The sequence below is a fragment of the Papio anubis genome, chromosome 1, assembly GCF_008728515.1.
Source record: "Papio anubis isolate 15944 chromosome 1, Panubis1.0, whole genome shotgun sequence".
NCBI lineage: Eukaryota > Metazoa > Chordata > Mammalia > Primates > Cercopithecidae > Papio > Papio anubis.
Genome location: NC_044976.1, coordinates 155628059 through 155655455, shown reverse-complemented (window position 1 = coordinate 155655455; position 27397 = coordinate 155628059). Strand labels below are relative to the sequence as shown.

Below are 27397 nucleotides of genomic sequence, written 5' to 3'. Positions count from 1 at the left end.
ACAGGGTGAGACGGAAGCTTGTTGTCTACTATTTTGTACTCTCTGAATTTTGAGTCATGTGACTATGTTGCTTTATTAGTCTTCTATTACTGCTATAACAAATGATCACAAATGTAGTGGCTTAAAACAGTGCAAATTTATTATCTTATAGTTCTGTAGGGTAGAAGTTTGACACAGGTCTCACTGGGCTAAAATAAAGGGATTGGTGAGCTGCATTCCTTTCTGGAGGCTGGAGGGGAGACTGTTTCTTGGTCTTTTCTAGCTTCTAGAGTCTCCCTGCAGGCCTTGGCTCATGGCCCCTTCCTCTGTCTTCACAGTCAGCAGAGTGTCTCTGACTCTTCTCCCAAATTCATGTCTTCCTCTGACCACAGAGGGGAAAGGTTATCCACTTTTAAAGACTCCTGTGACTAAATTCAACCCATCCAGATAATCCAAGATAACTCGCCTCAAGGTTCTTAATTACATTCACAGAGTCCCTTTTGCCATGTAAAGTCACATATTAACAGATTCTAGCGATTAGATACGAGCATGTTTGGAGGCCATTATTCTGCCTACCACAACTACTTATTCAAAAACAGTTTAAAACACAATGAAAAAATAGTGACTCCTCAGCTTTTTGGTTTGAGCCATCAGGTGGATAATATACAGAGTACAGGGACTGAGGCAGCAGAAACAGGCTGGAGGAAGCAGAGAGTCGAGAGACTTGTTTGGGCATATTAAGTTTGAGATGCCAGTAGACTTTTCAGAGGTGCTATCAGCTTGACTCTTGAATGTGTGGGTCTGGTGGTCATAGGCTTGTTAGGGCTGGAGATATTAATTTGGGAGATATCAGTGTATAGAAAGTGGTTAGAGTCATGAAACTGGCCAAGAGCACCTAGAGAGGGTTTCTGGATGAAGGAGAAGCCCCAGGACTGTGCTCTGAAGCCTGCAGGTAGGTGAAGGAGGAAGAGGAAGCCAAGGAGGCCAAGAAGGAGCACCAGTGGGGATGCAGAAAAACCCCATTACCTCCTCTGGGAGGCTTCCCCACCCAGCCTGGATCTAAAGAGCCTCCATCCTACTCCCTAGTTGCCTCTATCACACTCCCTTGTTCATTTTGTTTATGGGATGATCACAGTCTGTAATTCTCTTGTTTTGTTTCTTTGCGTATTGCCTGTCTTTCCCCACCGTATTGTAAGTTTCATGACAGCAGAGCTTCGCCCATCTTGATCATTGCTGTATCCCCAGCACTTGGTCCAATACCTGGCTCAGAGTAGGCACTCAGTAAATGTTTGTTGAATGAATGAGCGAATGAATGGGTGGACGAAAACAAATTTAATTCCTCTACCCTTAATCCATAAACAAAGAAAATGGCGCTAAAATTTAAAAGTTAAGGAGAAAAAAAAGTGCAGCTGTCTTACATCCTCCGCGGACTGTTCCTCATGTTAGGGTCGCATAGGAGTTGTCTACTGAAAGCACCAGGAAGGTACCTCTGTTCCACCTGTGCCACCTTGCTTGAAATCCTACCATTATCATTCCCTGGAGTGAGGCATCATTCTCTTAGCACAGTGCCCAATAGTTGGTAAGCACTCAATACATTTGAGTTCTTCTTTTTTAAAATTATTATTCAGTCTTTAAAAAATGCAAATATCCCTGGGAAAGATGGCCCACAAAGTATTAACTCCTTAGTGTGAATTCGTGTCTCAGCAGGAATAGCTGAGGAAGAACCTGGTATTTCCTTAAACTGGTTGTTTCCTCCACCAGCAGCACACGGCTTCATTTTTGCATTATCTGAGATTAGTCTACAGGGGTGGAGTTGCAGAAAGGGGGAAAGGGCTTTCCAGAAAATGCTAGGGAATCTAAAGCAAACTTCAATATCTGATTTTGCTGAGGCTCATGCCTGCACAGCATGAAGGTTGCTCTGCAAGCCATGTCAGCCACTGGCTTTTCATTTTGGGGTTGTTTGAGTCTCCCTGTGAGCTGAGCCAGGCAGTGGAGGAAATGAAGAGGCTCTCAAGGGAGGGGCAGGGGAAAGAGACAGGGCAGGGTGGGTGCAGCTGGCAGTGAGAGACTCTGCGTCTTCAACACGGATGGCTCCTCTCGCTGCTGCTGCTGCTCCAGCAGACAGGTAAACATTCTGTGCAGGGTTGAGACTTCTCTTTCAGTTTCTTTCCTACTTGTCTGGAATTTGGGCTCACACAATATAAAGTGGGCATTCTGTAGCCTAAAGGGACTAGAAAGCAAGGCATCCCCCTCTTCCCTTGAGCTGTTTCCTAGGGTGCTATAGTCCCAAACCCCCAAATCAATGACATCATCTGACAACTGCTTGTGTGGACAATGGGAAAGAATATTGTGCTTGGGGTATGTCTAAGGCTTATAAGAAAAGCCTTGAGCTGCAGGTTGAGTATCTTATAATAAGCAGTGTGGGAACCTGCAGCCAAATGTATATTGTTGGGTGAATGTTCTCCATCTGTTCTAGATCCCTAACTAGATACTGAGTCCCTTGAGGGTAAACCCATGCTCTAATCTAGACTTTTTGGTCCCCCAACACCCAGCACAGTGGATGGACGTGGAGATTTGCCTACACTTCTACACCTGTGCTGTCCAAGATGGTGAGAACTTGAAGTGTACTCCAAGTGTAAAATATACCCTGATTCTGAAGACTCAGTAGGAAAAAAGAACAAAAAACACTAATAATTTTTAAATGAGAACAAGTTCATATAATAGCATTTTGATATATTGGGTTAAATAAAATGTACTATTAAGATTACTGTTACATGCTTGTTTTTACTTCTTAAGTGCGGCTACTAAAACATTTTAAATTACACATGTGGCTTATGTTATGTTTCTACTGAACAGCTCTGGTTTATATTGTGCTGGCCTCACCTCTCCCATCCTTTCTTGCTCCCTTTAACCTCTAATCAGACTAGAAAGGTCCTTCTCGCTGGGCGTCTGAAGCCCTCAGAATCTTTTATTGGTCAGAGCAGGATCTCCTGGGTATTTTATATTTGTCCAATCACTGATATACCTTAGCAAATGTGTTGATCATGTCATTTAAGCCTTCCCTATAATAGCACCCTTTGTTCTAAGGTAAAGAAATTCAGGCCAAGTGCAGTGGCTCATGCTTGTAATCCCAGCACTTTGGGAGGTTGAGGCAGGTAGATCACCTGAGGTCAGGAGTTCGAGACCAGCCTGGTCAACATGGTGAAACCCCATCTCTACTAAAAATACAAAACTTAGCCAAGTGTGGAGGTGCATGCCTATAGTCCCAGCTACTTAAGAGGCTGGAGAATCGCTGGAACCTGGGAGGTGGAGGTTGCAGTGAGCCAAATCAAGCCACTGCACTCCATCCTGGGTTACTGAGACTTCATCTCAAAAAAAGAAAGAAAGAAAGAAATTCAAGCAGCCACAATTAGGAGAGGGATTGACTTTAATAGAGCATCTTTACAAATATTGTCTTCTTTAAATTTATTTTCATTTGGTTAGGTAGGCATTGTTTTCTCCGCTTTTTTCAGCTAAAGAGACTGAGACTCGAGAGCTCTGATAACCTGCCCCACCCCAAATCATCCACATAGTGAGAGATGCAGGGTCAGGGCTCGAACCCCGGTGCACCTGACTCAAAGAGCAAGTTTTCCCCCCACCAGTAGCACGTGGCTTCATAGTTTGCATAACTTGAGATGAATCTACAGGGGTCTCCCCCTTCAACCTGCCTATGGAAGGGGCTCATTAAGGACACCCTGTATGATTTATTCTTTATCACGGATTTCTAGATTGTGCGAGGAACAAGTCCATCCAGGTCTTGGAGCACCTGAGTACATTCTAGTGCTGGCATCGTCCCTAATTTACTAAGTGCCTAGGACAAGTAGCTTCTCATCTCTATAAAACAAAGAGAACCTTTACAGTTTGTGATCCTAAGCCTGTTAGGTGGGGAAAGTGGAAATTGAATTAGGCTGCCTTTGTCATTTTTTGTTTGCTTTAGGGACAAGTTCTCACTGTTGCCCAGGCTGAAGTGCAGTGCTATTTATAGGCATGATCATAACTCACTGCAGCCTCCAACTTCTGGGTTCAAGCAAGCTTCCTGCCTCATCCTCTCAAGTAGCTGGGACTACAGGTGTTCACCACCTCATTTGGCTGGCCTTGTAGCTTAATTTAATGGGTTACACCTGGAATTAGAGGATTTTTTTTTTTCTAAATAAGAATTGAAAAAAAAAATCTGAGAGCCTATTATTTCTTCATGTCAAAATTTCTGTTGAATATCCTGAACATTAAATTCCAGACAAATGAGTCTATGTCATGTGGGTGGGCAGAAAACCTCAAGTTCATTTGCAAGGATTAGAGGGCTTTTGAAGGTTGCCCACTCAGCAGGCAGTTTCCAGAGCGGCTTCACGCTGGTGCATGTCTTGGAAGTTGTGATCTGGTATCATTGCTCTAATAGCTAGAAATCCTCATTATCTGTTTAGTGGATCGGAGAGGAGAGCCAGATCCTTTCATAAGTCTGCTTATTAATCCTCCCTGAAAAGCCATGTTATTAGAGCAGCATCAAAGCTGGGACGCCCTTAGGAGCTCCCTCATTAAGACTCTGACAGCTTCTTCCTTTTTCAAAACTGGATGTAAAGCGTGAATGGAGTCCAGCCTGAGGCTCTTCCCAGCTGTGCTGACTAGTCCAAAGGCAGTTAAGCCCCCGTATCCACTCCCGCCCCCAACCACCGCAACTCAGGCTTTACCCAAATTTCTTTATTCAATGCCTGCTGATTGCTGTTAAGAAGGCCTGTGAAGATTAATTTTCCAAATGAGTTGCCATTTCTTGTTCCAAATCTTTGGAGGGTAAATTTAAGTGTCCCACAGTAGTCAGATCTTGCAAATGGATTTTGGGCTGACTAGTGATTTTTATCTGTTCAGCTAGGCTGAGCCATACATTAATTCACTTCAAGTCTTTGAGCCTTGATGTTTAAAAAAAAAAAAAAAAAAACATGGGTGAGGGAATACATCCTTTATCTACTTTCTCTTTGAAATTTGGTTCTGGGGTTTGAAGGTGGCATTGGGGAAAAGGGACAGAAAGAATTGTTAGTTAGGCCGTGAGAACCTATTTCTTAGGCGTGTCTAGTACCAGTAAGGGCCTGCCTGTTGTTCCATGTATCCCCCTAACAGTGTAGCTGTAAATAAAAGGAGGAAAAACATTTCATATAAACAAGGGTCCGATTGAGTTACTTCTGGAAAACAGACAAACTCTCCCAAATCTTTCTTCTTTTTTGTGTGTGTGGTGGAGGGGGAGACGGAGTCTCACTCTGTTGCCCAGGCTGGAGTACAGTGGCGTGATCTTGGCTCACTGCAACTTCTGCCTCCCAGGTTCAAGCGATTCTTCTGCCTCAGCCTCCTGAGTAGCTGGGATTACAGGCTCCTGCCACCATAGCCAGCTAATTTTTGTATTTTTAGTAGAGATGGAGTTTCGCCATATTGGCCAGGCTGGTCTTGAACTCCTGACCTCAAGATCCACCTGCCTCGGCCTCCCAAAGTGCTGGGATTACAGGCGTGAGCCACCGCCCCCGACCTCTCCAAGATCTTTCAACATGTCAACAATGGAGATTGTCAAGGCATATATGTTACCTTTAAATACAATTTTTTTCCTGTAAAAATCCATAAGAAAAGACCAATGGAGGGTAACCTACTCTTGAGAAGCTTTAATGGGAAGAATAAGCTAAAGATGTTTTTCTATAACTGCTAAAGCTTGTTATTTATTCCTTCCCCAATCCCCAAATCCATGACCTTTGAAAACAGGAGGCGTGTCTGAAAAAACAAGCAAAAATGACCTTAATCCTGACAAGGTTGTAAGTACATATTATCAACCTAGGGAACAGTGTGGCATTTTTAGAAACTGCTGAGGGAAATTTACGTAAACTTGTAATTAGGCTGAGAGCCTTTCAAAGCAGGGAGTACATAGTAGGCACTCAATCAATGCGGAATAAACAGGAACTGGTGAGGAGCCAACTCTTTGCTGACTTGCCATTCTTGCTGGGCCCTGTCGCCTGCTCCTGAAGTGGCTGCAAGGATTCTGCCTCCACTGAAGCACACACGTGCCCATTCTATGGGGGGAAAGCCAAAGGGTCCTTCCTTTGGCTTTGGCCGTGTGGCTGCAGGGCTTGAAATCCTAAGAGATCTGTGGCAGTGCAGTCCAGGGTGTGCTGCGTCTGCAGTGAAGATGAGGAAGGGGATAGAGAAGGAGGATGGAGAGACGATAGTTCCCCGGAGGGCGCACACTTTCACTGCCCCTAAAGGCACTGCAAGCCCTGGGTGGGAGGCTTCTGGGGGAAACGGCTGGATGGTGGACACCCCTCTTCCCTCTGGGTGGTCCAGGAAGTTCTTCCTGAAAGTGGCACCAAAAACAAAACAAAACAAAACAAAACAAAAAAAAACAGGCTGGAATATCTGTCGAGTGATGAAGTGATGGACAGTAGGTCAGAGAAGGGAATGAGGGGCAAGAGGATCTGCTTTCACTTGCTCTCTTTCTTTTACAGCTCTCCCTTTTACTTTACGGTATACACGTGCTTAACATCTACTCTGCACAAGGCTTTGATTTTCAAAATGAGCTACACATAAAGTGACTCCAACATGACTCAGGCGCTGAGTCTTGGGGACACAGATTAAGGGGACATTTACTGAGATGGGTTTTAAAATAGAATCCTATTCTATTTTAAAACCCATCTCAGTAAAACTAGAGATAGTCTAACCCTTGCTCATCATATATCAAAATAGATCCATTGCAGGAAAACAAAAAAACAAAAACAACAACCTATATTAAAAGTAGCAGGCATTACTAGAAAGAGATCGGAGTGGCAAGATAAATTATGAGCTCTGTTAGGTGCAAGAAGAGATGCTCTGTAAATAGAAAGAAGAAGAGGAGGAGGAGGAGGAGGAGGAGGAGGAGGAAGAGGAGAAAATCTCTAAGGGTTGTAAAAAAAAGTTTAACCTTCAGGAGAATTTTTTTGCCCCCAGGTGCTGCGTTCACAGGCAACTTCCATTATTCCCAGGCTGCCTTTGGCAATTCCTTTCACCTCTTAACACTTCTTTGAAAAAGTATCTTTACTTTTCAAAACTTGTTTTCTCAGTACCAGAGAGCTTAGCCTTTTCAACTCAGTCTTCCCCTTCTCCAATTCCTAACTCCCAATCTCCCCTTTCTTCCTGGACCACTTCCTCTCTTTGGTTTTCAGCCTCTGGGAGGCAGACACCTCCAGGGGAGGCCAGTTCTCTCTGCATCCTGCTCGTTTTAAATTTTTTTCTCTCCTCTCCTCTCATCCTTCTCTCTTTTAGCAAAATATATAGTCCCTGTAGAAAAATTAGAAAACAGGTCAGGCGTGGTGGCTCACAACTGTAATCCCAACACTTTGGGAGGTAGGAGGATTGTTTGAGCCAAGGAGTTTGAGGCCAGCTTGGGCAACATAGGAAGCCCTCATCTCTATTTTTTTTTTTTTTGAGACGGAGTCTTGCCCTGTTGCCCAGGCTGGAGTGCAGTGGCACGATCTGGGCTCACTGAAACCTCCATCTCCCGGGTTCAAGCAATTCTCTGCCTCAGCCTCCTGAGTAGCCGGGATTACAGGTATGCACCACCATACCCAGCTAATTTTTGTATTTTTAGTAGAGATGGGGTTTCACCGTGTTGGCCAGTCTGGTCTCAAACTCCTGACCTCGTGATCCGCCCGCCTAAGCCTCCCAAAGTGCTGGGATTACAGGCATGAGCCACTGCGCCCGGCTCTATTTTTATAATGAAATTAAAATTTTTAAAAAATGGGAAATGCAGAGGTAAAATAATAAAGAATATGAAAGTCACCAGAAATCTCAGCACCAAGAGATAATTACTACTCTCATTTTTGGTATTTACTTTTCCATGATATGGACATGGAAAGATGGCCGTAATATACTAAGCAGGGAAAGAGTTAACAAGATTACACTTGCAAGCACACATGCACACGGCATGTTGATTTCGATGGAGTGTATTTGACATTCTGTTGGCTTATCTGCCTTTTGTTGACCCAACAATATGGTGTGAACATCTTTTCTTGTCGAGAAGTTTGTTTTCCCAGTTACTTTAATGGCTAAATTGTATTCCCTCTCATGGATGTCCTACAATTTCCACAACCATCCCCCACTACTGGGTATCAAGGTTGTTTCTCAATTGCTGCTAGTGTAAATGACACAGTAGTCCCCTACTTTACCCCTGGATCTTTGTACACATTTTCTTAATGATGTCATTGGGATTAATTCCTCTAAGTGGAGTTGCTGAGCCTAAGGAGTGTGGACATTTTTATTGCTTTTTTTTTTTTTTGAAATGGAGTTTTGCTCTATTGCCCAGGCTGGAGTACAATGGCATGAGTTTGGCTCACTGCAACCTCTGCCTCCTGGGTTCAAGCAATTTTCCTGCCTCAGCCTCCAGAGTCGCTGGGATTACAGGCACCCACCACCACACCCGGCACATTTTTATATTTTTAGTAGAGAGAAGGTTTCACCATGTTGGCCAGGCTGGTCTTAAACTCCTGTCCTTGGGTGATTCACCAGCCTCGGCCTCCCAAAGTGCTAGGATTACAGGCATGTGCCACAGGGGCTGGCTTTCATTGCTTTTTGATACCCACCACCAAATTGCCCTTCAGAAAGATGATTACAAGTTGCCTTCTTGCTAGAAAGTGTCTGTCTGCAGAAGACTTCGCTAGGCTGAGAGCATTTTAATTATTTTTAAAAATTAGTTTCAAATTGTTTTAACTTAATTTATTTAGTTTTTAGAGTTGGAACTTCTTTAAAGACATAGATATCTTTGGCCATCTTCACGTGTCTTTCTCCCAATAGGAGCATTACAGAACATCAGTTAGGTGCAGAGACTGGGCAGTGCACCCGTGTGCAAGGACAGGAGACACACATCCTCCCTGAAGGAGTGACAGTCTAGGGAGGAAGGCAGACTGCAGGCGAGGTAACAGCAGCTCTGTGTGAGGAATGCTACGATTGCAGGTGTTGTGTGGGAGCCCCCCCCAACCAAAGCCCTCCCGTGAGGGAGGGGGATGCAGGGGTGGGGCGGAGTGTGCACAGGCAAGAACAAGCCTGGGGCATTGAGAAACTGCAAGAAGCCCAGGCTGGCTGCAGCATAAAGTGTAAGAGAGCTTGGCTGGGAGGTGGGCAGGACTCAGATCATGCCAGGCCTTTCATGCCTGAGTAGGCAACCATTGTCAGTCAGGTTCACGCACAGTAATCCCATGCACTAGGTAACATGCATGTGGAAGAGAACAGATGCTTCGCTGGCTGTCCTCTTGCCCCAGTCACTTTTTAACAAATCACTAAAAGGTCCTGGGTTACTATTGACCCCTACAGCACTTGTGTGGGATAAGGAAGGGATGCCCCTAACGAAACAAACACAAGTTGGTTCTATATTAATTACATACATAAAATTATTAAATCCAAGATAATAGAAAATTAGTGTTTTTAGTCACAATACCCAGGATTTGAAAGTCTCTGGGATGTAACAATTCGCCATAAGCTAGTTCTAGTCATAAAAAAATTTTCATGGGCACAACATTTTCTGTGGCAATTTTAATACCTGCTTGTTCCAGGTTTTTTTTTTTTTTTTTTTTTTTTGAGACGGAGTCTCCTTCTGTCACCCAGGCTGGAGTGCAGTGGTGCAATCTCGGCTCACTGCAACCTCCGTCTCTTGGGTTCACGTGATTCTCCTGCCTCAGCCTCCTGAGTAGCTGGGATTACAGGCAAGCACCACCATGCCCCACTAATTTTTATATTTTTAGTAGAGATGGGCTTTTACCATGTTGGCCAGGCTGATCTCGAACTCCTGACCTCAGGTGATCCACACCCCTCCTCGGCCTCCCAAAGTGCTGGAATTATAGGCATGAGCCACCATGCCCGGCTCAGTATCTTATTTTCTATAAAAATGATCACTAGAATTGATAGTCTTTCTTGTGACATTCTGGATAAGTAGCTTTTTATAATTGTTTTAAAAGTATCTATATTTTCCACTCCTTGCTGATACCAACAAAGTTAATGTATCCTAACAGCTACAACGGTTTTAGGAAAATGTGTCTGTCTGGAATATTATTACTGAAAATATATTGAGGCACTTCATGGGAGGCAATTAGATTTTATTAATCTACTTATTTATTTATTTTTTGAGGTGCGTTTGTTGTCTTGCTCTGCCACCCAGGCTTGAACGCAGTGGCACAATCATGGCTCACTGCAGTCTCAACCTCCTGGGCTCAAGCAATCCTCTGCTCTCAGCCTCCCAAGTAGCTGGGACTACAGGCATGTACCAACACGCTGGCTAATTTTTGTATAGATACAGAGTTTCACCATGTTGCCTAAGCTGGTTTTGAACTCCTAAGCTCAAGCAATCCTCCTGCCTCCCAAAGTGTTGTGATTACAGGTGTGAGCCACTACACCCAGTCATGTCAACTAGATTTTAGAAAGCGACTTCAGGATTTTAGTTCCTCTTTCACCAATGCTTCATCAGTGTTACTCTTCCTCCTATGTTTCTCAATTTCAATTGTATATTTTTAATGGTTGCAGAAGCTCATATTTATCATAATTTTTCAATTTATGCGTCATCTAGAATACTGAAAAGACCTTGAGATATTCTTTATTATAAACTTCTCTTTTAAGGAGATATTATTGCTTCCAATATAGAAAAAAATTAATTTTGCTATTGACCTTCAGAATGTAGAGGATTATAGATGTGAGCCACCTCACCCGGACAGGACTTTTTAATATTGTATTCACTATTGGCTTTAAAGAACAGGCAACCTGGCAGGGTATGGTGGCTCACGCCTGTAATCCTAGCACTTTGGGAGGCTAAGGTGGGTGGATTACCTGAGGTCAGGAGTTCGAGACCAGCCTGCCCAACATGGTGAACCCCCCCATCTCTATTAAAAATACAGAAGATTAGCGGGGTGCAGTGGTGCGTGCCTGTAATCCCAGCTACTTGGGAAACTGAGGCAGGAGAATCACTTGAACCTGGGAGGCGGAGGTTGCAGTGAGCCAAGATCAGGACACTGCAATCCAGCCTGGGCAACAGAACAAGACTTCATCTCAAAAAAAAAAAAAAAAAAAAAAGAGAATAGGTAGCCTTAGAATCTTTTGGGGACTTATGCTGAAATCCATTAAGTTTGTCATAAATTTTTTTCATCTTTGTTGTATCCCTGCTCCCTCAAATCATCATAGCCTATGTTCAGTGTTTTTGTTGGTGACGTTCGACCAAAAACCTAAAGAATCCTTCTCCAGTTGTATCATTTACTGTAAGAAAAAAATTAATGTTTATCTATAGATATATTTGCATTTTGAAAATTTACAAATCTAAAAATAATTGTCAACTGCCACATGGCTTACATCAGGAAATGTACCTCAAGTTATTTAACTGTGTGATATTTACCATTTCTTATAAGATTCACAATGATTTCAGTCAACAAATCTGCTATATTTTAATCATTTGGTTTTGCTTTTCACCTGCTAAATAATGTGTAAATGTTATTTGGTGTTTATACAAACATATCGTATATAATGTTTGTACAATAATATACAAGTATATGTTTATATAAACAAATATATATTGTATATATACAAATATATTGCATATTTGAAATATATATTTGTATACTGCTCCAAGGTCTACTAAGCTTCTATGCTTTTTGTAAATGAAGAAAATTCCTGTTATTATGCTGCTTATACATTTTTGTAGATGATCCTCTGAATGCTAGATATTGTCTTGCCAAAACAGAATTGAGTTTATTATGTATTCAATGTAATATTTTCCTCATCATATAGAATCTGTTTTGCAGCACAAATAATTATATATTTCTAATCAGCTTTGAAATTTGAATACTTAGCATTCCTATTGATGTTTATTTCAGATTCTTCATGTTTACTAAAAAAATGTGCTAAGTGATGTAGAATCTTTGCCATTTTCTAGATGGTTTTTTGTTCTCAAAGAGCTAGCAAAATACAGAGTCCTTTGAAGTATAGTAAAATAATCAGAATCTAGTCATTATCATTTCTCCTCACCATTTGGAAAAAAATTGTGTCCATTATATTTCCAAAAACTTCCTACCTGTATTATCTTTTGTAAAGATAACAAATTTCTTACTTGAGTTGAATAATTTTCAGCAAGAGTACATCTTTGTTTCCTATTGAAACTACTTGGCCATATGTTTTACTTCTTTGCATTTTTAAAGTTACTTTTTTTTTAGATTCATTGATTATGGTTGACAATGGAACTAAAAGGTAAATTCACATCTCACATTTCTGTGACACATTCACTGAAACAAACAGCCCTAAACTCTCTATTTTCTTTTGGTATTCCACCCCTTTCTCCCGAAATTTATTCAATAATCCAAATAGTTTTACTTTACTTTTTATCTAGACAGCTTTTCATCTTCTGGTTTTAGTTTGATTTTTTTTTCTTATCAGTATCCTGGGAGAAATAATATTATATTAGCTTATTAAATGTTAAAGAAATATTATTAAGGCCAGGCATGATGACTCACGCCTGTAATCCCAGCACTTTGGGAGGCCGAGGTGGGTGGATCACGAGGTCAGGAGTTCAAGACCAGCCTGACCAACATGGTGAAACCCCGTCTCTACTAAAAATAGAAAAATTAGCTGGGTGTGGTGGCGCATGCCTGTAATCCCAGCTACTCAGGAGGCTGAGGCAGGAGAATGGCTTGAACCCGGGAGGCAGAGGCTGCAGTGAGCTGAGACCATGCCACTGTACTCCAGCCTGGGCATCAGAGTGAGAGACTCTATCTCAAAAAAAAAAAAAAAAAAAAAATATATATATATATATATATATACACACACACACACACATAAAATTAAAACATAATAGGGTAGTTTATCCTAGAACTTAAAACTTTAAAATGTATATATAATAAGCCTTGAAACTTTACCAGCAGTTAACTTTTCTCCTGAAGAAATTTTCTTTAACAACCCATAAACAATAGCTATGATACAATTAACAATTCATGATATAATAGTCTCTAATTTATGAATATAAAATAATTATTTTATGAATATATAATGGCCTCGATCATTGATTACCACAAAAGTGAGTTGTGTCATAATAAAAATCTGTAGATCTAAACTAGGAATTCAGAGCTACCATTCAGGCAGACAACATGAACTGTAATACAAAATTTCAAATTTAGCCAACATACAAATACTAACACAGGAGTTTTTAAAAAATTAGGTAAAAATCTAAACAAGAGTTGGAAAACAACTCCTTGTTTGGAAGCACCAGTTATTGTGGCACTCGTTACTTAAGCCAGTAAGGTCTTTGTCAAACACTCTCTGTTTTAGCTTATGAAGTAAATGTCAACCCTGTTAGAAAGCCTATTTCCATCTGAAAGAAAGTTGTGACAAAAAAGGATTTTTGTTAGAGAAGACATTTTATTGTTATTTGCCAGAAAATTATTGTAATAAGAATATGTCATCTACCTTTAAAGTTAGCAGTTACATAAAAAAGTGAAAAAAATTCAACATAATGATGTCTGTGATGTGGATAATGTCTTTCTTTTCTTCTCTCTCTCTCTCTCTCTCTTTCTCTTTCTTTCCAATTTCACTCTTGTTGCCCAGGCTGGAGTCCAATGGTGCAGTCTTGACTCACTACAACCTTCACCTCCTGGGTTCAAGCGATTCTCCTGCCTCAGCCTCCCGAGTAGCTGGGATTACAGGCATGCACCACCATGCCTAGCTAATTTTTTGTAGTTTTAGTAGAGACAGGGTTTCTCCATGTTGGTCAGGCTGGTCTTGAATTCCTGACCTCAGGTGATCTGGCCGCCTCTGGCCTCCCAAAGCGCTGGGATTACAGGTTGGATAGTTTCTTTAGATGTCATGCCCTTGAGCAATAAACAACCTGAACAACTGTCCTTAGCTCCAAAATTTACACAGTCATTACAGCTAATAAAGATAATATAGAAACAATCTGTGTAGTAAATGGAGGTGTAGTTTAAGGGATTGTGAGACCGTTGTTGTTTGCTAACTGTGACCTTGAGCAATTCACTTATCACTCAGTTACCTCAGCTACAAATGGGGTTATGTATGCTTCGTCCTTCAAACTGCTGACCGGAGGTCACACGAGATATCCCCAGTTCTGAGTAGTCAATGAAATCGTAAGATGTGCATAAGGTTTCCATTTTGCACTTGTTAAAAATGTGCTTGCGGCTGGGCACAGTGGCTCATGCCTGTAATCCCAGCGCTTTGAGAGGCCGAGGCCGATGGATCACTTGAGGTCAGGAATTTGAGACAAGCCTGGCCAACATGGTGAAACTCTATCTCAACTAAAAATACAAAAATTAGTTGGACATTGTGGTGGGTGCCTGTAATCCCAGCTACTCGAGAGGCTGAGGCAGGAGAATCGCTTGAACCTGAGAGGCGGAGGTTGCAGTGAGCCGAGATCACGCCACTGCACTCCAGCCTGGGTGACAGAGCGAGACTCTTGTCTAAATAAATGAATAAGTAAGTAAAATGTGCTTGCTTAAATTTTTTTTAATTTTGTTTTTAAATTGAATGAAGGATATGCGCAGAGCCAGTAAAGGATGGTAATATGGGATCAGTTCCTGTTAAGTCACCGGTGGACAGTTCTGGTTTCACGTGTTCACTGGTGCTTTTTTGTAGGCGCCCGAGAGGCTGACAGTTTAATTTTCTTAGGATGCCAAATGTTAAGGCACTTGTTTGACATTTGCAAATAAGCTGCTGTGCAAAATGAAAACCTGATGGTGATCTTTAAAGCAACCCCAACCAATGAATGTCTCTGCAACAAACCTCAAGAGGACACAGGGTTTCTATTTTGAGAAATGAAATTCTGCAAAAACAATAAAAAAAACATTTAAAGTCATAGAAATGGTGAGAGTATTGACTTCAGAGGAAGCCAGGAGGAAGTTTGCTCAAACATCCCCCTCCCGTCTGCTCCTGATGGCTCCATTTGATTAAGCCAGCACATTTGTGGCCAGCCTGAAAATGAGCAAAGGGAGTGTGTCCAAGTTCTCATTCATTCACTGAGCATTTATTGAGGCCTGCTGTGTTCCAGGCACTGGCCTAGAAGCTGGGGAGATAAGTGAAATTAGACATGATTTCAGTCCACTGGGCTCTTGAAGTCTAGTTCATGAACTGTCTTTCTTGCCCTCTGTCTTCCTAGGTTCTGTTCCTCCCTCCTTCTGCATCCTAGGTGACAGCCTTCCTTTCACCCTTAGGTGTACAATTCTCCCTCTCTTAGCAATGATTTCAGATGTTCATTGAAGGAAAAATGGCTGCATGTTCCAGCTGCCATGCCTTCACTCCAAGCACCCTCCCACCTGGTATATCCACAGACTCAGCACTGCCTATAGGAATCCTTCCTACGCATCCGTGACCACAACAAAAGCCACCTCCTCCATGTAGTCTTCCCTTGTCATTCAAGTTAGAAACAACCTGCTCCTCCTTTCTGATCCAATAGCCCTGTTTTCGTACATCTTTTTAGCTTTGATTATACACCTATCTTTTGTTACAGCTGCTATGGTTGCCGCGGATATTTTCCTGGCTAAATAGGGGTGGGGTTGAGCGTGGGGCAGCACTCCCTAAATCCAGGGCCCATGTCTCATTCTTCTCTATCCTTGCAACCCATCTCACACTGCTAAGGACATACCACATGCTAAAGAAAAGTTTGAATTGGATTTTTTTTTCTTTTATTTTAGATGCCCAGAATTAGATTGGTCAATCCCCGTAGTGGCATTCTTACATCGTGGGTCCACGAACTGTTCTTATGTTCTATTTATTTCATATTTTTGAGTCTTCTTTGTTCTCCATTTCCCATCCACTCCACCCATCCCACCCCACTCCTGTTATAGACACACTCTCTTGTTTTATTGAAGTGTGACCTTCGAATCTATCTTCCATAATGTTATTTGCACACTTGTGTAAGCTTGAGTGATACTTGCCATTGTTGGGATTGAATTTGCCTTCGGCTAAGGGAATGAAACACCTCCACTGGAATTTCAGGCACCAGCGCCTGCAAGGAAGTGTTTTGAGGCAGCGACTCTTGGAATCAAGGCTGGAGGTAGTCAGCAGCTTAGTCCAAGGGCGGCGGACTTATCCTGCTTCCGCTTCCGCTTCTTCTCCAGGCTCCCCCAACCTCAGAGCCTCCTTGTTACCTCATGCCCGGACGCTGCCCGTCTAGTAGAGCCTTTCTACACAGCCGCTGCACTGCCAGCCAGGAGGCTCCAGGGGGAATTCTTATGCCCAAGCGATTGCTGTCCTCTTGACACATCGGTATTTGAGAACACCCATTTCTGTACCTCCTGAATCTTTTGGCTTGCACCCCTGGATGTAGCATAGCACACTCTTGGCAAATAAGGCAATATGCTCCTCTCTTGCCCTATGATGAAGAAATGCCATGGGTCCTTAGATCAGCAATTCTCAAACTCTTTGGCCTCCAGACCCATGTACACTCTCAAAAATTACTAAGGAACCCAAAACGCTATTGTTTATGTAGTTTATGTCTATTTATATTGACCATATCAGAAATTAAAACTAAGAAAACTTAAAAATATTTATCTGATCCCCTTAGAAAATAGTACTAAAGCCACTACATCTTAAACATAACACTTTTTATAAAATATAACTGTATTTCCCAAAGCACGAATAATTTAGTGAAAAGAGCAGCACTGTTTTATGCATGTGCAAATCTCATTATTCATACCTAGCTCAATAAAAGACAGCTGAGTTCTCAGGTCTGCCTTTGCACTCGGTCTCGTGCCATACCACATGTCACATAGACTTTGGGAAACTCCACTGTATGCTTGAGAGAAACTGAGAGTGAAAAAGGCAACTAGTATCTTAGTATTATTAAGAGAGTGGTTTTGACCTCATGAACCCTCTGAAAAGATCTCTGGAACCCCCAGGGTTCTACACTTTGAGAACTGCTGCCTAGATCATCGGTTTCTTGATGACAAGGCCATTTTCTATTCATCCTTACAGACTGGGTTATTTATTTATTTATTTATTTTAACTTAAAGACCAATGTAATAGGACAGACTGGGTTTTAAACAGACTATGTAGTTGGCACTCAGTAAACCTTGCTTGAATTGTTTGGAAATGTCTTTGTCATGAGGGTTTATTGCTCTATCATCAGCATCCAGGGACGTTCTATACCCACTCTAGTGATGCTGCTGTTGCTGAAGGTGTTTGGATTCTCCTTGGAGGCTGGCTTTTAGAGAAATCGGTAGTTCCGTTGAATATCCTCTGTGATGCCATATCTTTGTTCTCTGAGAAGCACTTTGATTTTCGGGAACAGCCAGAGTGATGAAATCTGGTTTCTAATACGAGTAGTCAAATTGGGTAACACTGTATTTTGGATTTGTAAAAGGGAATACTGTCTTCCTAAAACTGGGACGGCAGATCTACTTTAATGGCCATTTCTCTAATTTTACACATATATTTACACCTATGCAAATGATGTTTGTCACAGTTTAATAATTACATCATCATTTCAAGAGTAAAAAGTGGAAACAATCTAAATTTACTACTAGGTGACCAGTTAGATAAACTGTGAGCAACCATAGAACAGAACACTCTGAAGCGCAAGAAAGGAATGAGAAAAATTCTGTATGTATTAATAATAAATTAACTCCTAGATATATTAAGTGAAAAAGCAAAAGGCAAAACAAAGTATGTAGTATACTATCATCTGTAAAGAAGATGCCTGTATAGTGAGTGTGTGTCTGTGTCTATGTGTTTGCTCATGTATGCATAAGGTGCACAATAAACTGGGCATGTGGTTTCCTCCAGGGAGGAGAACTAGATGGCTGGGGTCAAGAGCAGGTGAGCAGCTTTTCCAGGACTGTCCTTTTGTACCTTTTGCATTCTAAAACCATCTGAATGTGACCTAATGAAACATAAACTTTAAAAGTCCCAAACTGAAAAGATGATGATGTCCTCCCCTTACAAAATTAAAAATAAAAACAATTTTAACACTTAGAAAACCTATTCTCTAAAAGAATTCTGTGTATTTCCTGGCCAATAACACAATTGTTAGAATAAATGTACAATGTACCAGGTGACATGTGGAAGGGGACAACAGAAGGGGGCAATGACAGGCACTTGTGAAAATATTCGCCTTTTTCTTAATCATGTCTTGTTCCTCTTCTCATCCTTGCTTCATTTCACAAATAGGAGAACTGAGTCCAGGTAGGTGAAGTGACTCATCAGTGCCACCTGGGCTCTTGCTTCTAATGCTTGCCTTGTTAGAGAGGGGATTTCCAGACTGCTCCTGCAGCTCTCTCTGCTAGGATGTGGTAGGAGTGAGGGGAGGAGAGGGTGGCAGATCCTCTTTCATTTGGCCTTAAACGTACCTCCCTCTTTGCCTCTCACCCTGAGCAGGTCTGGCGTCTGAGGCCAGTGAACACCTGTGGTGGTGGCTGTGGGACAGCATCTTCCCCTGCTCTTTCTCTTCCTTCTTCCCCTTGGCCACCCACACCCAGGCAGGTGTCCTCGCCAACCCCAGGACACTGCTCTTGATGTTTCAAAGGCACATGTCCTCTTTTTCTGAAATTGACATTACCCAGTTCAATATCACCTACTTTACCAGAGTACTTTGGACTCTTTCAAATCAATTTCTGCTTCAAAGCATAAAGAGTTGTCATCAGCTAAGAGGTTCAAAAGTCTTTGGTGTAGGCTCTCCAAAATTCTGGCAGAGGTCAGGTGACCCTGGCTTTTATAAAGGAGTCCGGCATTCATTCATTCATTCATTCATTCATTCATTCATTGAAGAAATATGTATTGGACCTATTCATTGCATGAGGCACTTTCTAGGCACTGGGGATGAAATGTTGGCCAAAACAGATAAGGTCTCTGTTCTTATGAAGCTCACATTCACGTGATGAGAGGCTGACAGTAATCAAGCAAACAAATAAATGATCAAGGTAACTTCAGATACTAATAGATGAGAGGGCGATGTGACAGATAGGGGCTGGGGAGCCACCTTTGGACTTGTGCTGAATTCTATCTGAAGATACCTTCACTAGGAGAGAGGTGCTGTCTCCATGGCTTTTGAGGCCCTCCCCTCCAGTGGTGAGATTTTAACAATCTCCCCATCTGACAGGTTCTCATGCAGGAATGAAAGACATGGAGGGGAAGAGGGGGGCCAGCTCCCTGAGTCCTGTGTCCACCAGCTGCTGCTAAATACCTCTCAGAAACTCTGCTTCTAGCTAAGGGGACCTACTTCTCTCGGGAATCTCAATACTTGGAACAAGAACCTCGTGGATGGACCCTTTGGCAAAATGAATTGGACCAACCATAGGTTCCAGGACTGGAGAGCCAGCAATGCCTCCCTGGACAATCCCACTCAATTACTCTGCTCAGGTAAGACCAACTGAAAACCAGACCAATACAAATGGTTGCTATTCCTGTTTTTTGTTTGTTTGTTTGTTTGTTTTTGTGACAGGGTCTTGCTCTGTCATCCAGGTTGGAGTACAATGGTGTGATCATGGCTTACTACAGCCTCGACTTCCCTAGCTTAAGTGATTCTCCTATCTCAGCCTCTCAAGAAGCTGGGACTACGGGCATGCAGCAGCACACCCAGCTAATTTTTGGATTTTTTTTTTTTTTTTTTTTAAGTAAAGGCAAGGTCTAGTCTAATATTGCCCAGGCTGGTCTCAAACTCCTGAGCTCAGGCGGTCCTCCTGCCTTGACTTCCCAAAGTGCTGGGATTATAAGCGTGAGTCACTGCGCCTGGCTTGTTGTTACTGTTAAATAATAGTCTGATCACTGAGTTCTTAAACAACTCCATGAGGTAGATATTCATATTCTGTCCATTTCACAGATGAGGCTCAGAAAGGTTAAGTGTTTGTCCTAAGATCACAGTTAGGAAGTGTCTGAGACCTAGGTCACTGAACTTTAAATCTCAGGCACTTTCATGACATCCTCCTTTGTTCTTCTCGCCCCTACCCACCTCCTCTGCCTGCCCAGGATAGGTACTTGCCTTTCTAGCCCTGGATAGACACCCTCATGCTGTGTCCCCCTTGCTGTAAACAGGTGTGCTCCACTCCCACCAGCCTCCCCCAGCTGGTGACCCAAGTTCCCCTCTCATTGCTCAGGGCTTATGTGTGTCATCTGCCCCACCCCACTCCCCCATACATCATGCCCTGTGACTTGGTGCCTCATCTTGTGTGATTCATGGCTGGTGCCCTGGGCACTGGGAAGATCTGGTTTCCAAGACCCCTTCCTACCCTCCATCCAGTAGCTATCAAAGGGAAACTTGGTGAGGTCAGCTATGTCACTCAGAAGGGAGACAGGGAAAAAGGCAGAAAGGAAGGGAGCTGTTAGGATACCCAACAGTATTCCATCTGGCCTTGGTGCCCCCAAAGACTGTAAAACTTGGTATTTGTGTTCCCAGATGCAATTTATCCAAGGTGGCTAATAAATTGCCCTAGTGATCCAATGAGTTCCTCCCACCCCACCTTGGCTGCAGTCTCTGCATTGTGCAGCCAGCTCCTCAAGACATGTGGTCTGAGAGGTGCTATCTGCTATTGTTGTAACCAAGCAAGTTATAGAGAAACGCCACACTCTGAGATGAATTCAGGAGTCCTTTATTAGTTGGCGACCAAGAGATGGCTAGTGCTCAAAATTTTCTCGGCTCTGAAGAAGGGGCTAGACTTTCTTTTATACTTTGGTTTAGAAAGGGGAGGCTAGTTAAAACAATCTTACAGAAGTAAGCAAAAAGTTAAAAGGATAAATGGTTACAGGAAAGCAAACAGTTCCAGGTGCAGGTGCAAGGGTTTTAAATCTATCACAAGGTGATAGATGCTGGGCTTTGGGTGCTATCAACCGGACACAAACGCAGGGGCTCTGGGTGCTATTAACTGGGTGAATTCCTGGGAACTGCGGATACAGCTTGCTACAGTATCTTATCAGTTAATTGCATTTTAGATGTGCTGGGAGTCAGCTTGCACAAGTTAAGTCCTTGAGGAAGGAGGTTGGTAAGGGGCTGCAAGTGAAGGAGCCAAGATGGAGTCTGTCTGGCTATCCTAGCTGAGAGTCAATTCAGGTTAAAACAAGGTAGGGTATCACACTATAAGGGCTGAATCATGCAACTTCACTTTATGGGGAATAAACAGGAAGGAGCCTGAATGCAGGTAAAGAGAGCTTTGGGTTTGGAGTCAAAATGTGGACTCCAGTCCTGGCTACAGTATTTGCCTCAGGCAAGTGCCTTCCCCTGAGATTCCTCACCTATACAATGGGAGAGTTTAAGATTCCTTCTAGCTCTGAGAATCTACAGATGGAATGTGGCTGGAGAGGGGATGGGCTTTGTGTCTCCATCCCTGGAGGCAGGAGAAATTCTTTCCCGGTGTGAATAATTCTCCCCTTCCCCACCAGAGCATGGGCACGCTCTCACGCCTGCCACCTTTTCCTAGTCGTAGCTCTGCTGGCCTTGCCTATGTCCTGATCCTGTCAACCCTTTCACGTGCCCCTCCCAAAATGCTGGGATTACAGGCGTGAGCCACTGCTCCTCCCCTAGGTACCTAGCACTGCACCATCCTGGCTATCTCTTTTTCTGGACCTCCTATCATATCTGCTAACCCTTGGTAAGAATGGTAGAGCTCTGGAGTGAACCAATCACATGGAGGCAGCAGAATGTACTGTGTATGAACACACGATTTAAAGTCAGAGAGATGGAGGTTTACGTCCGAACTCTGCCACTTATCAGCCCTATAACTCTGAGCAAGTGTGATCCCCGAGAGCTGTTTTTCTTTACTGTATAATAGGAATAATGATTGTTCCTATCTCAAGTCTATTTATGAAGATTAAACAAGATAATGAACGTGCCCAGTATATATTAAGTTCACAATAAACAGTAGCTAATATTACCATTTAGGATTCTGTAGAGCTCGTTTGCATGGGTGTGCAAGAATTACCTTCATATCTCCTTCATATTACTTTCCTCTCCTTTCCCTTACGCAGAGAACATCACCACCCTGAAGCTAGAGACTAACCCTGAAGGACTCAGCAGGTGGGTGAGAGAAGGGCTGGACCCATGAAGGAGGAAGGTGGGCTCCTGGGGAAGGGATCTGTGGGGACTGGTGTGAATGGGGCCACGACTATGGAGGCTAGAGCTGAAGAGAGGGGCTAAAATGGAGGCAGGAGATGGTTGGCCACTAAGGAGGTGGAAGCCTGGAAGTGGGAGAGCTCCTACAGGGGCAAGGAGGCCCCAGGGCACTTTTGTGGAGGGTCACCAAAGCAAGCCAGAGCAGCTGGATGATCCTCATGTCTCTTGGTTGCTTCCTTCAGTCTAAGCACAGCAGCCACAGCCCTTTCTGGCTCCATTGCTGTGGTGGCCCTCATCTTGCTCCTGGTGGGTCTCTTGTCCATGACCCTGAAGAAATGGAGGCATGAGAGTGAGTTGAACAAGCTGGCCCTGGAACTGGGAATGAAGAGAGGAGAAACTGGGGGCAGAGACTGGGGTGTCTTTCCTATGGGCAGCCTTGTCGGAGTGGGGGGCAGGTAGTGGGAGGGTAATATGAAGGAGATATGAAGATGAGACCTCTTCTGTAGAGTCGTTGGGGACTCTGCACAGCAATAAGACTTACTCATCACGCAAGTTCTTCATGCTGAAAGCGATATATAGTATACGCCAGCTGCATATATGCTTATGGTCTACATGCCTCAGCTAAAAGAAATATTGATGCCAAATAATCTCTTCTAAATCATAAACAAAATTATAAATTATCAAGTGTACTCATTTCTCCTGTGTCTTCCTGGGAATTTAACTTAGTCTCAGAGGCCCAATAGGCTGAGTGAGGTGGATTTTGCATTTTGAAGTTAAGCCCTAAATCCAGCAAACAACTGAGTAAAGATGGTTATTAACCCAACACAGACTGACTCTGAGTTTATCTATTTTTCTAGGACTATTTAAGAAACAACTGAGGCATCAGGCCAACTTTCCCCACAAGCCCTCGGTAAGGAGCTAGTCCAGTCGCACGTAGAGGGGGGCTCCTGGCCTCCTTGCTGCTTCCTACCTACCTAGACCCCACAGAGAGGGTGGTGGGATGAGGCAGGGGGCAGATCTGGAGGAAATGTTTCTGAAAACAGATCTAGGGCTTGTGCAGCAAGAACTCAGCATTCTACTTGCTGTCAAGTAGGGACAGCCTAGTGCCTGGTTTTGTTTTTGGGAGTCCCTGGCGCCCAGCGGTCTGCCTCTAACCAGGGTTCTGTCTCTAAAGGATCTTTCCCGCCATGCTGATGCCATATATTCCAACATGATCAACCTGGCCCCCCAGAAGGAGGACGACTTTGCTGTCTATGCCAACATGCCCCCTTTTCATCACCCCAGGAGGACATCGCCAGACCAAGTGGAATATGCCTCCATTGAATTCCACTGATGGGAAGCCAACGAGATGCTCAGAGTGGGGGTCAGACCTGGCCCAGCTGGATCGTGGCATACCCTTTGCTTTAGATTTATGTATGTGTTAAAAAAAATACATAGGCCGGGAGCGGTGGCTCACACTTGTATCCCTGAAGGCTAAGGCAGGCAGATCATGAGGTCAGGATATCGAGACCATCCTGGCCAACATGGTGAAACCCCATCTCTACTAAAGATACAAAAATTAGCCAGGCGTGGTGGCACATGCCTGTAATCCCAGCTACTTGGGAGGCTGAGGCAGGAGAATCACTTGAACCCAGGGGGCGGAAGTTGCAGTGAGCCAAGATCACACCACTGCACTCCAGCCTGGCAACAGAGTAAGACTCCATCTCTAAAAAAAATAAATAAATAAAATAAAACAAAAAACAAAAAAAACATAAAAACATATTCTGATGGAGGTGGATGGCTGGACATTTCTTCTAATTTATTAGACTCAAAGTACAGTTCTAATAGGAAGGAGTGACATACAAGAGACACAGGACATGCTCATCCAGACCACCCCCAGCCCCAGAGGCACGGGGTGAGACAGACTGGCCAATAAGGGAACCCTCTGAGCTCCTGCCCCTCCTGGGGCAAAAGGGCTGAGGAGGGGGATTCAGACCATTTCAGGCCCAGCTGCTTTTGTCTCTCCAGTCTCGCCCTATCAGGAGTTAACACCCCGTGGGAGTCAACTTAGGAGTCATGCTCATGTCTGTGATCAAGTGCGTGGCTGACTGCCTGCTGTGTCTGCACAGTACAATTGGTGGACAATATGCCAGGTGTAGGGGAGGAGGCACAGCGGGGCTGCAGGTGCCTGGGAAGTGCTTCTTACTGAGGAATTGGTGAGCTCCCAGGAAGCATGGGGGCCGCCTGAGAAAGAGGGCAGGGAAGGAGTGCCAAGCGGGAAGTGGGCTGTGTGTCATCGCTGGCCAGAGACAGCTCCCGTGGGAACTGTGGTAGACGACTGGAACTTTACAATTGATTCACTCCTTCTTTTCATCATTCACGAATACTCATTAAGCCCTTCCATGATCTAGGTCCTGGGAATATAGCAGTGAACCCAACAGACAAAGCCTTGTCCTCACAGAGCTTACCTTCTAGAATGAAAAAAGAAACACACAAACACACAAAATGTCAGATGGTGGGATGTGCTATGGGGAAATAAAGCAAGCATTCTCTACCCTACACTTCCTTGTAAGAGGTGAGAGTGGGTTGCTAGTTTGTATCAGGTGTTCAGGGAAGGTCTCACTGACATCTGACCTAAAAGAAAGGTAAGAATGTGACACCTGATGATAAATAGGGAAAGAGTATTTCAGACAGGAGGAAAGGCAGTGCAAAGGCCCTGAGGTAGACGGGTACCTGGCATGGTCAAAGAAAAGCGAGGAGGTGAATGTGTCTGGAGTGGAGCTGGGGGATCGCAGGGGTCAGAGCAACGATGTGGAGGGAGTCAAGGTTCTTCACTATTAGGAGGGGGCTTGGAAAATGGAAAGTTTCCAGCATGGCTTGTGTTTTGAAAAGATTTTTCTGTATTGAGCCAGACTGTAGGGGCGAGAGCAGAAGTAGAGAAGGTAGTAATGCAGGAATGCCCAGTGGTTAAACCCTCAAAACAAAAGGACTTGCATGCTTCTCTGGAGACAGCTAGAAGGCAGGACACCAGGCAGAAGAGAGAAATCCATATTGAGGTCAGTCTCTGGATGGCAGAGACCCCACAGACTGGACCAATGGTGGCAGTGGGAAAGGTGCCTGGGGAGGTTGGTCAAAGATTAACAAGGCCAGAAGCCTTCTACCTTGAGTCTTGCTCTGGCAACCCCACCTCTTCTTTCATCTTCTTCCACCTAGGGAGAAGTCTAATGGGCTTGATAGTTAGAGGTGGTGAGAGGATAGGGACAGGCAAGTCCTGCCTGTGGGACAACAGGGATCCGGGACTCAACAAGTCTTAGGCCTCTCGCCAGGACCAGCATGTTGGGAACACGCCTCTCCATCCACATCTGGTCTCAGAATGGGCAGCTGCTTGCCCTGTACCCTCAGCTTGGCCTGGTCTTGGTGATAGGGTGGGGAGCATGGGACATTGCACAGAAGGGGTGCAGAAGGCAGTGGGGACCCAACCATCGGTGTTTTGGTTTTTTAGTGGCCTGTATCTGCTTTAGCCAGGACTGGGCTTGGCCCCAGGACTAAAGGGACCAAAAAGAAGAACCACCGTTTAGACTGCCACGACACACAGGGCCCTGGAAGACTGCTGGCTGGATATGTTCAGCACCTTTGGTCCCTCCAAAGGGATTTCTGAAGATTCTCATTCAAATCAGTCCCTGAGTTTGGGAATCAGTGACTGGAGACAGTGTTTCCCAGCATATTCCATGGAGAATCCATCCAGAGCCCTGGTCTTTAGAGGCATATGCCTCTGGTTCTACCACTCTCTACAATCTTGTTGCTCTTATCTGCAAATCTCTTATCTGCTAACTAGATATTCCCCTAATTTATAGGGGTGTCTACTTAAAATTATTGATATCTGTAAATTTTAAAAAAGGAGAACTTTCTTTCTTGTAAAGGGTTACAACCTGGGCCGGGCGCAGTGGCTCATGCCTGTAATCCCAGCATTTTGGGAGGCCGAGGTGGACGGATCACTTGAGGCCAGGAGTTTGCGACCAGCCTGACCAACATGATGAAACCCTGTCTCTACTAAAAATACAAAAATAAGCCGGGCATGGTGGCATGCTCCTGTAACCCCAGCTACTTGGGAGGCTGAGAAAGGGGAATCGCTTGAACCTGGGAGGTCAAGGTTACAGTGAGCCAAGATTGCACCACTGCACTCCAGCCTGGGTAACAAGAGCCAGACTCTATCTCAAAAAAAAAAAGGGTTACAACCTACAGACAGGGAAGTGAAGCCTCTGGCTGAAACTGAAAGCAGACACTTCAGAGACAGAAGGAAGAGGCTGAGATTTATGCCTAGTGAGATTGGCTGTACATACATATTCAGTAGGTTATAGGACAATCTTATAAATATTTATGAGGGGGCCTAATGCATGTGTAGTGGATAAACATATATGTTACATAGGACCCATATTTGTAGAGACAGTGTTAAAATACAGTAAATTTAGGCGCTGTATGTCAAAAGGTGTAACATAAGGCACAAAGCCATTTTGCGCTTAATCTCTGTAAACCAGTCAGAGCCAGTCAGTGGTTGGCGGTCAGTTATCAGGACAGGATGGAATTCTTTGTCAGGCCGCTCAGTTTTCATGGTGAACCCGTGATAAGGGAGTGGAGTCTGGCCATGGTGTCAGGTGATCTGCTGAAGTCCATGGAAGGATCTTCCAGTCTTTGTTTTTCAGGTGTTGGTTTCTGTTTATCTCTTAGAAAGCCTGGTAACAACAAAAAGAGAGGGTAGTGGCCGGGCGTGGTGGCTCAAGCCTGTAATCCCAGCACTTTGGGAGGCCAAGACGGTCGGATCACGAGGTCAGGAGATCGAGACCATCCTGGCCAACACAGTGAAACCCCGTCTCTACTAAAAAATACAAAAAACTAGCCGGGCGAGGTGGCGGGCGCCTGTAGTCCCAGCTACTCCGGAGGCTGAGGCAGGAGAATGGCATAAGCCTGCGAGGCGGAGCTTGCAGTGAGCCGAGATCCGGCTACTGCACTCCAGCCTGGGCGACAGAGCGAGACTCCGTCTCAAAAAAAAAAAAAAAAAAAAAAGAGGGGCTACTGAGGCTTGTCTAACCTCCTATTTCATCAAAGCCAGGGAAACTTAAAGTTTTTCTGGGGAATCTGGGCCAAGAGGGATCCATTCAGTCTGTCAGAGGCATCAGATTTTATTCTGGTTCCACAGGGGACTCTAGAACATGATTCCTGGTCTCTCTACGCTAATCCTGTCTTCATCCAAGAAGATTTTAGTGGCAATGTAGATAGTTCTTTCTAGCTCTGAGCTCAAAGTTTCCCAAAGCGTATTTTTCTAGTTATGAGAGACGTTATGAGATATATTAATGGGGGTAGGGATAGAGAGATTAAATGAGACCTATGATCAAA

The 27397-nt window shown here is 43.9% G+C and overlaps 1 protein-coding gene across 2 annotated transcripts; it reads left to right on the top strand.

Annotated features, from left to right (window-relative positions):
* The first annotated feature begins 266 nt into the window (after positions 1-266).
* Positions 267-23449, top strand: LOC108582488. 2 transcript variants are annotated; one of them, XM_021927678.2, is made up of 6 exons: positions 267-2104; positions 19085-19344; positions 21943-21991; positions 22270-22376; positions 22885-22937; positions 23202-23449. In XM_021927678.2, the coding sequence occupies exons 2-6, from the start codon at positions 19263-19265 to the stop codon at positions 23358-23360; spliced, it is 450 nt and encodes a 149-aa protein (XP_021783370.2). In that variant the 5' UTR covers positions 267-2104; positions 19085-19262; the 3' UTR covers positions 23361-23449. The 2 variants fall into 2 exon arrangements, 1 of the variants encoding a protein (XP_021783370.2); XR_001896091.3 differs by lacking the exons at positions 267-2104; positions 22270-22376 and having other exon boundaries at positions 19276-19344.
* The last annotated feature ends 3948 nt before the right edge of the window (positions 23450-27397 follow it).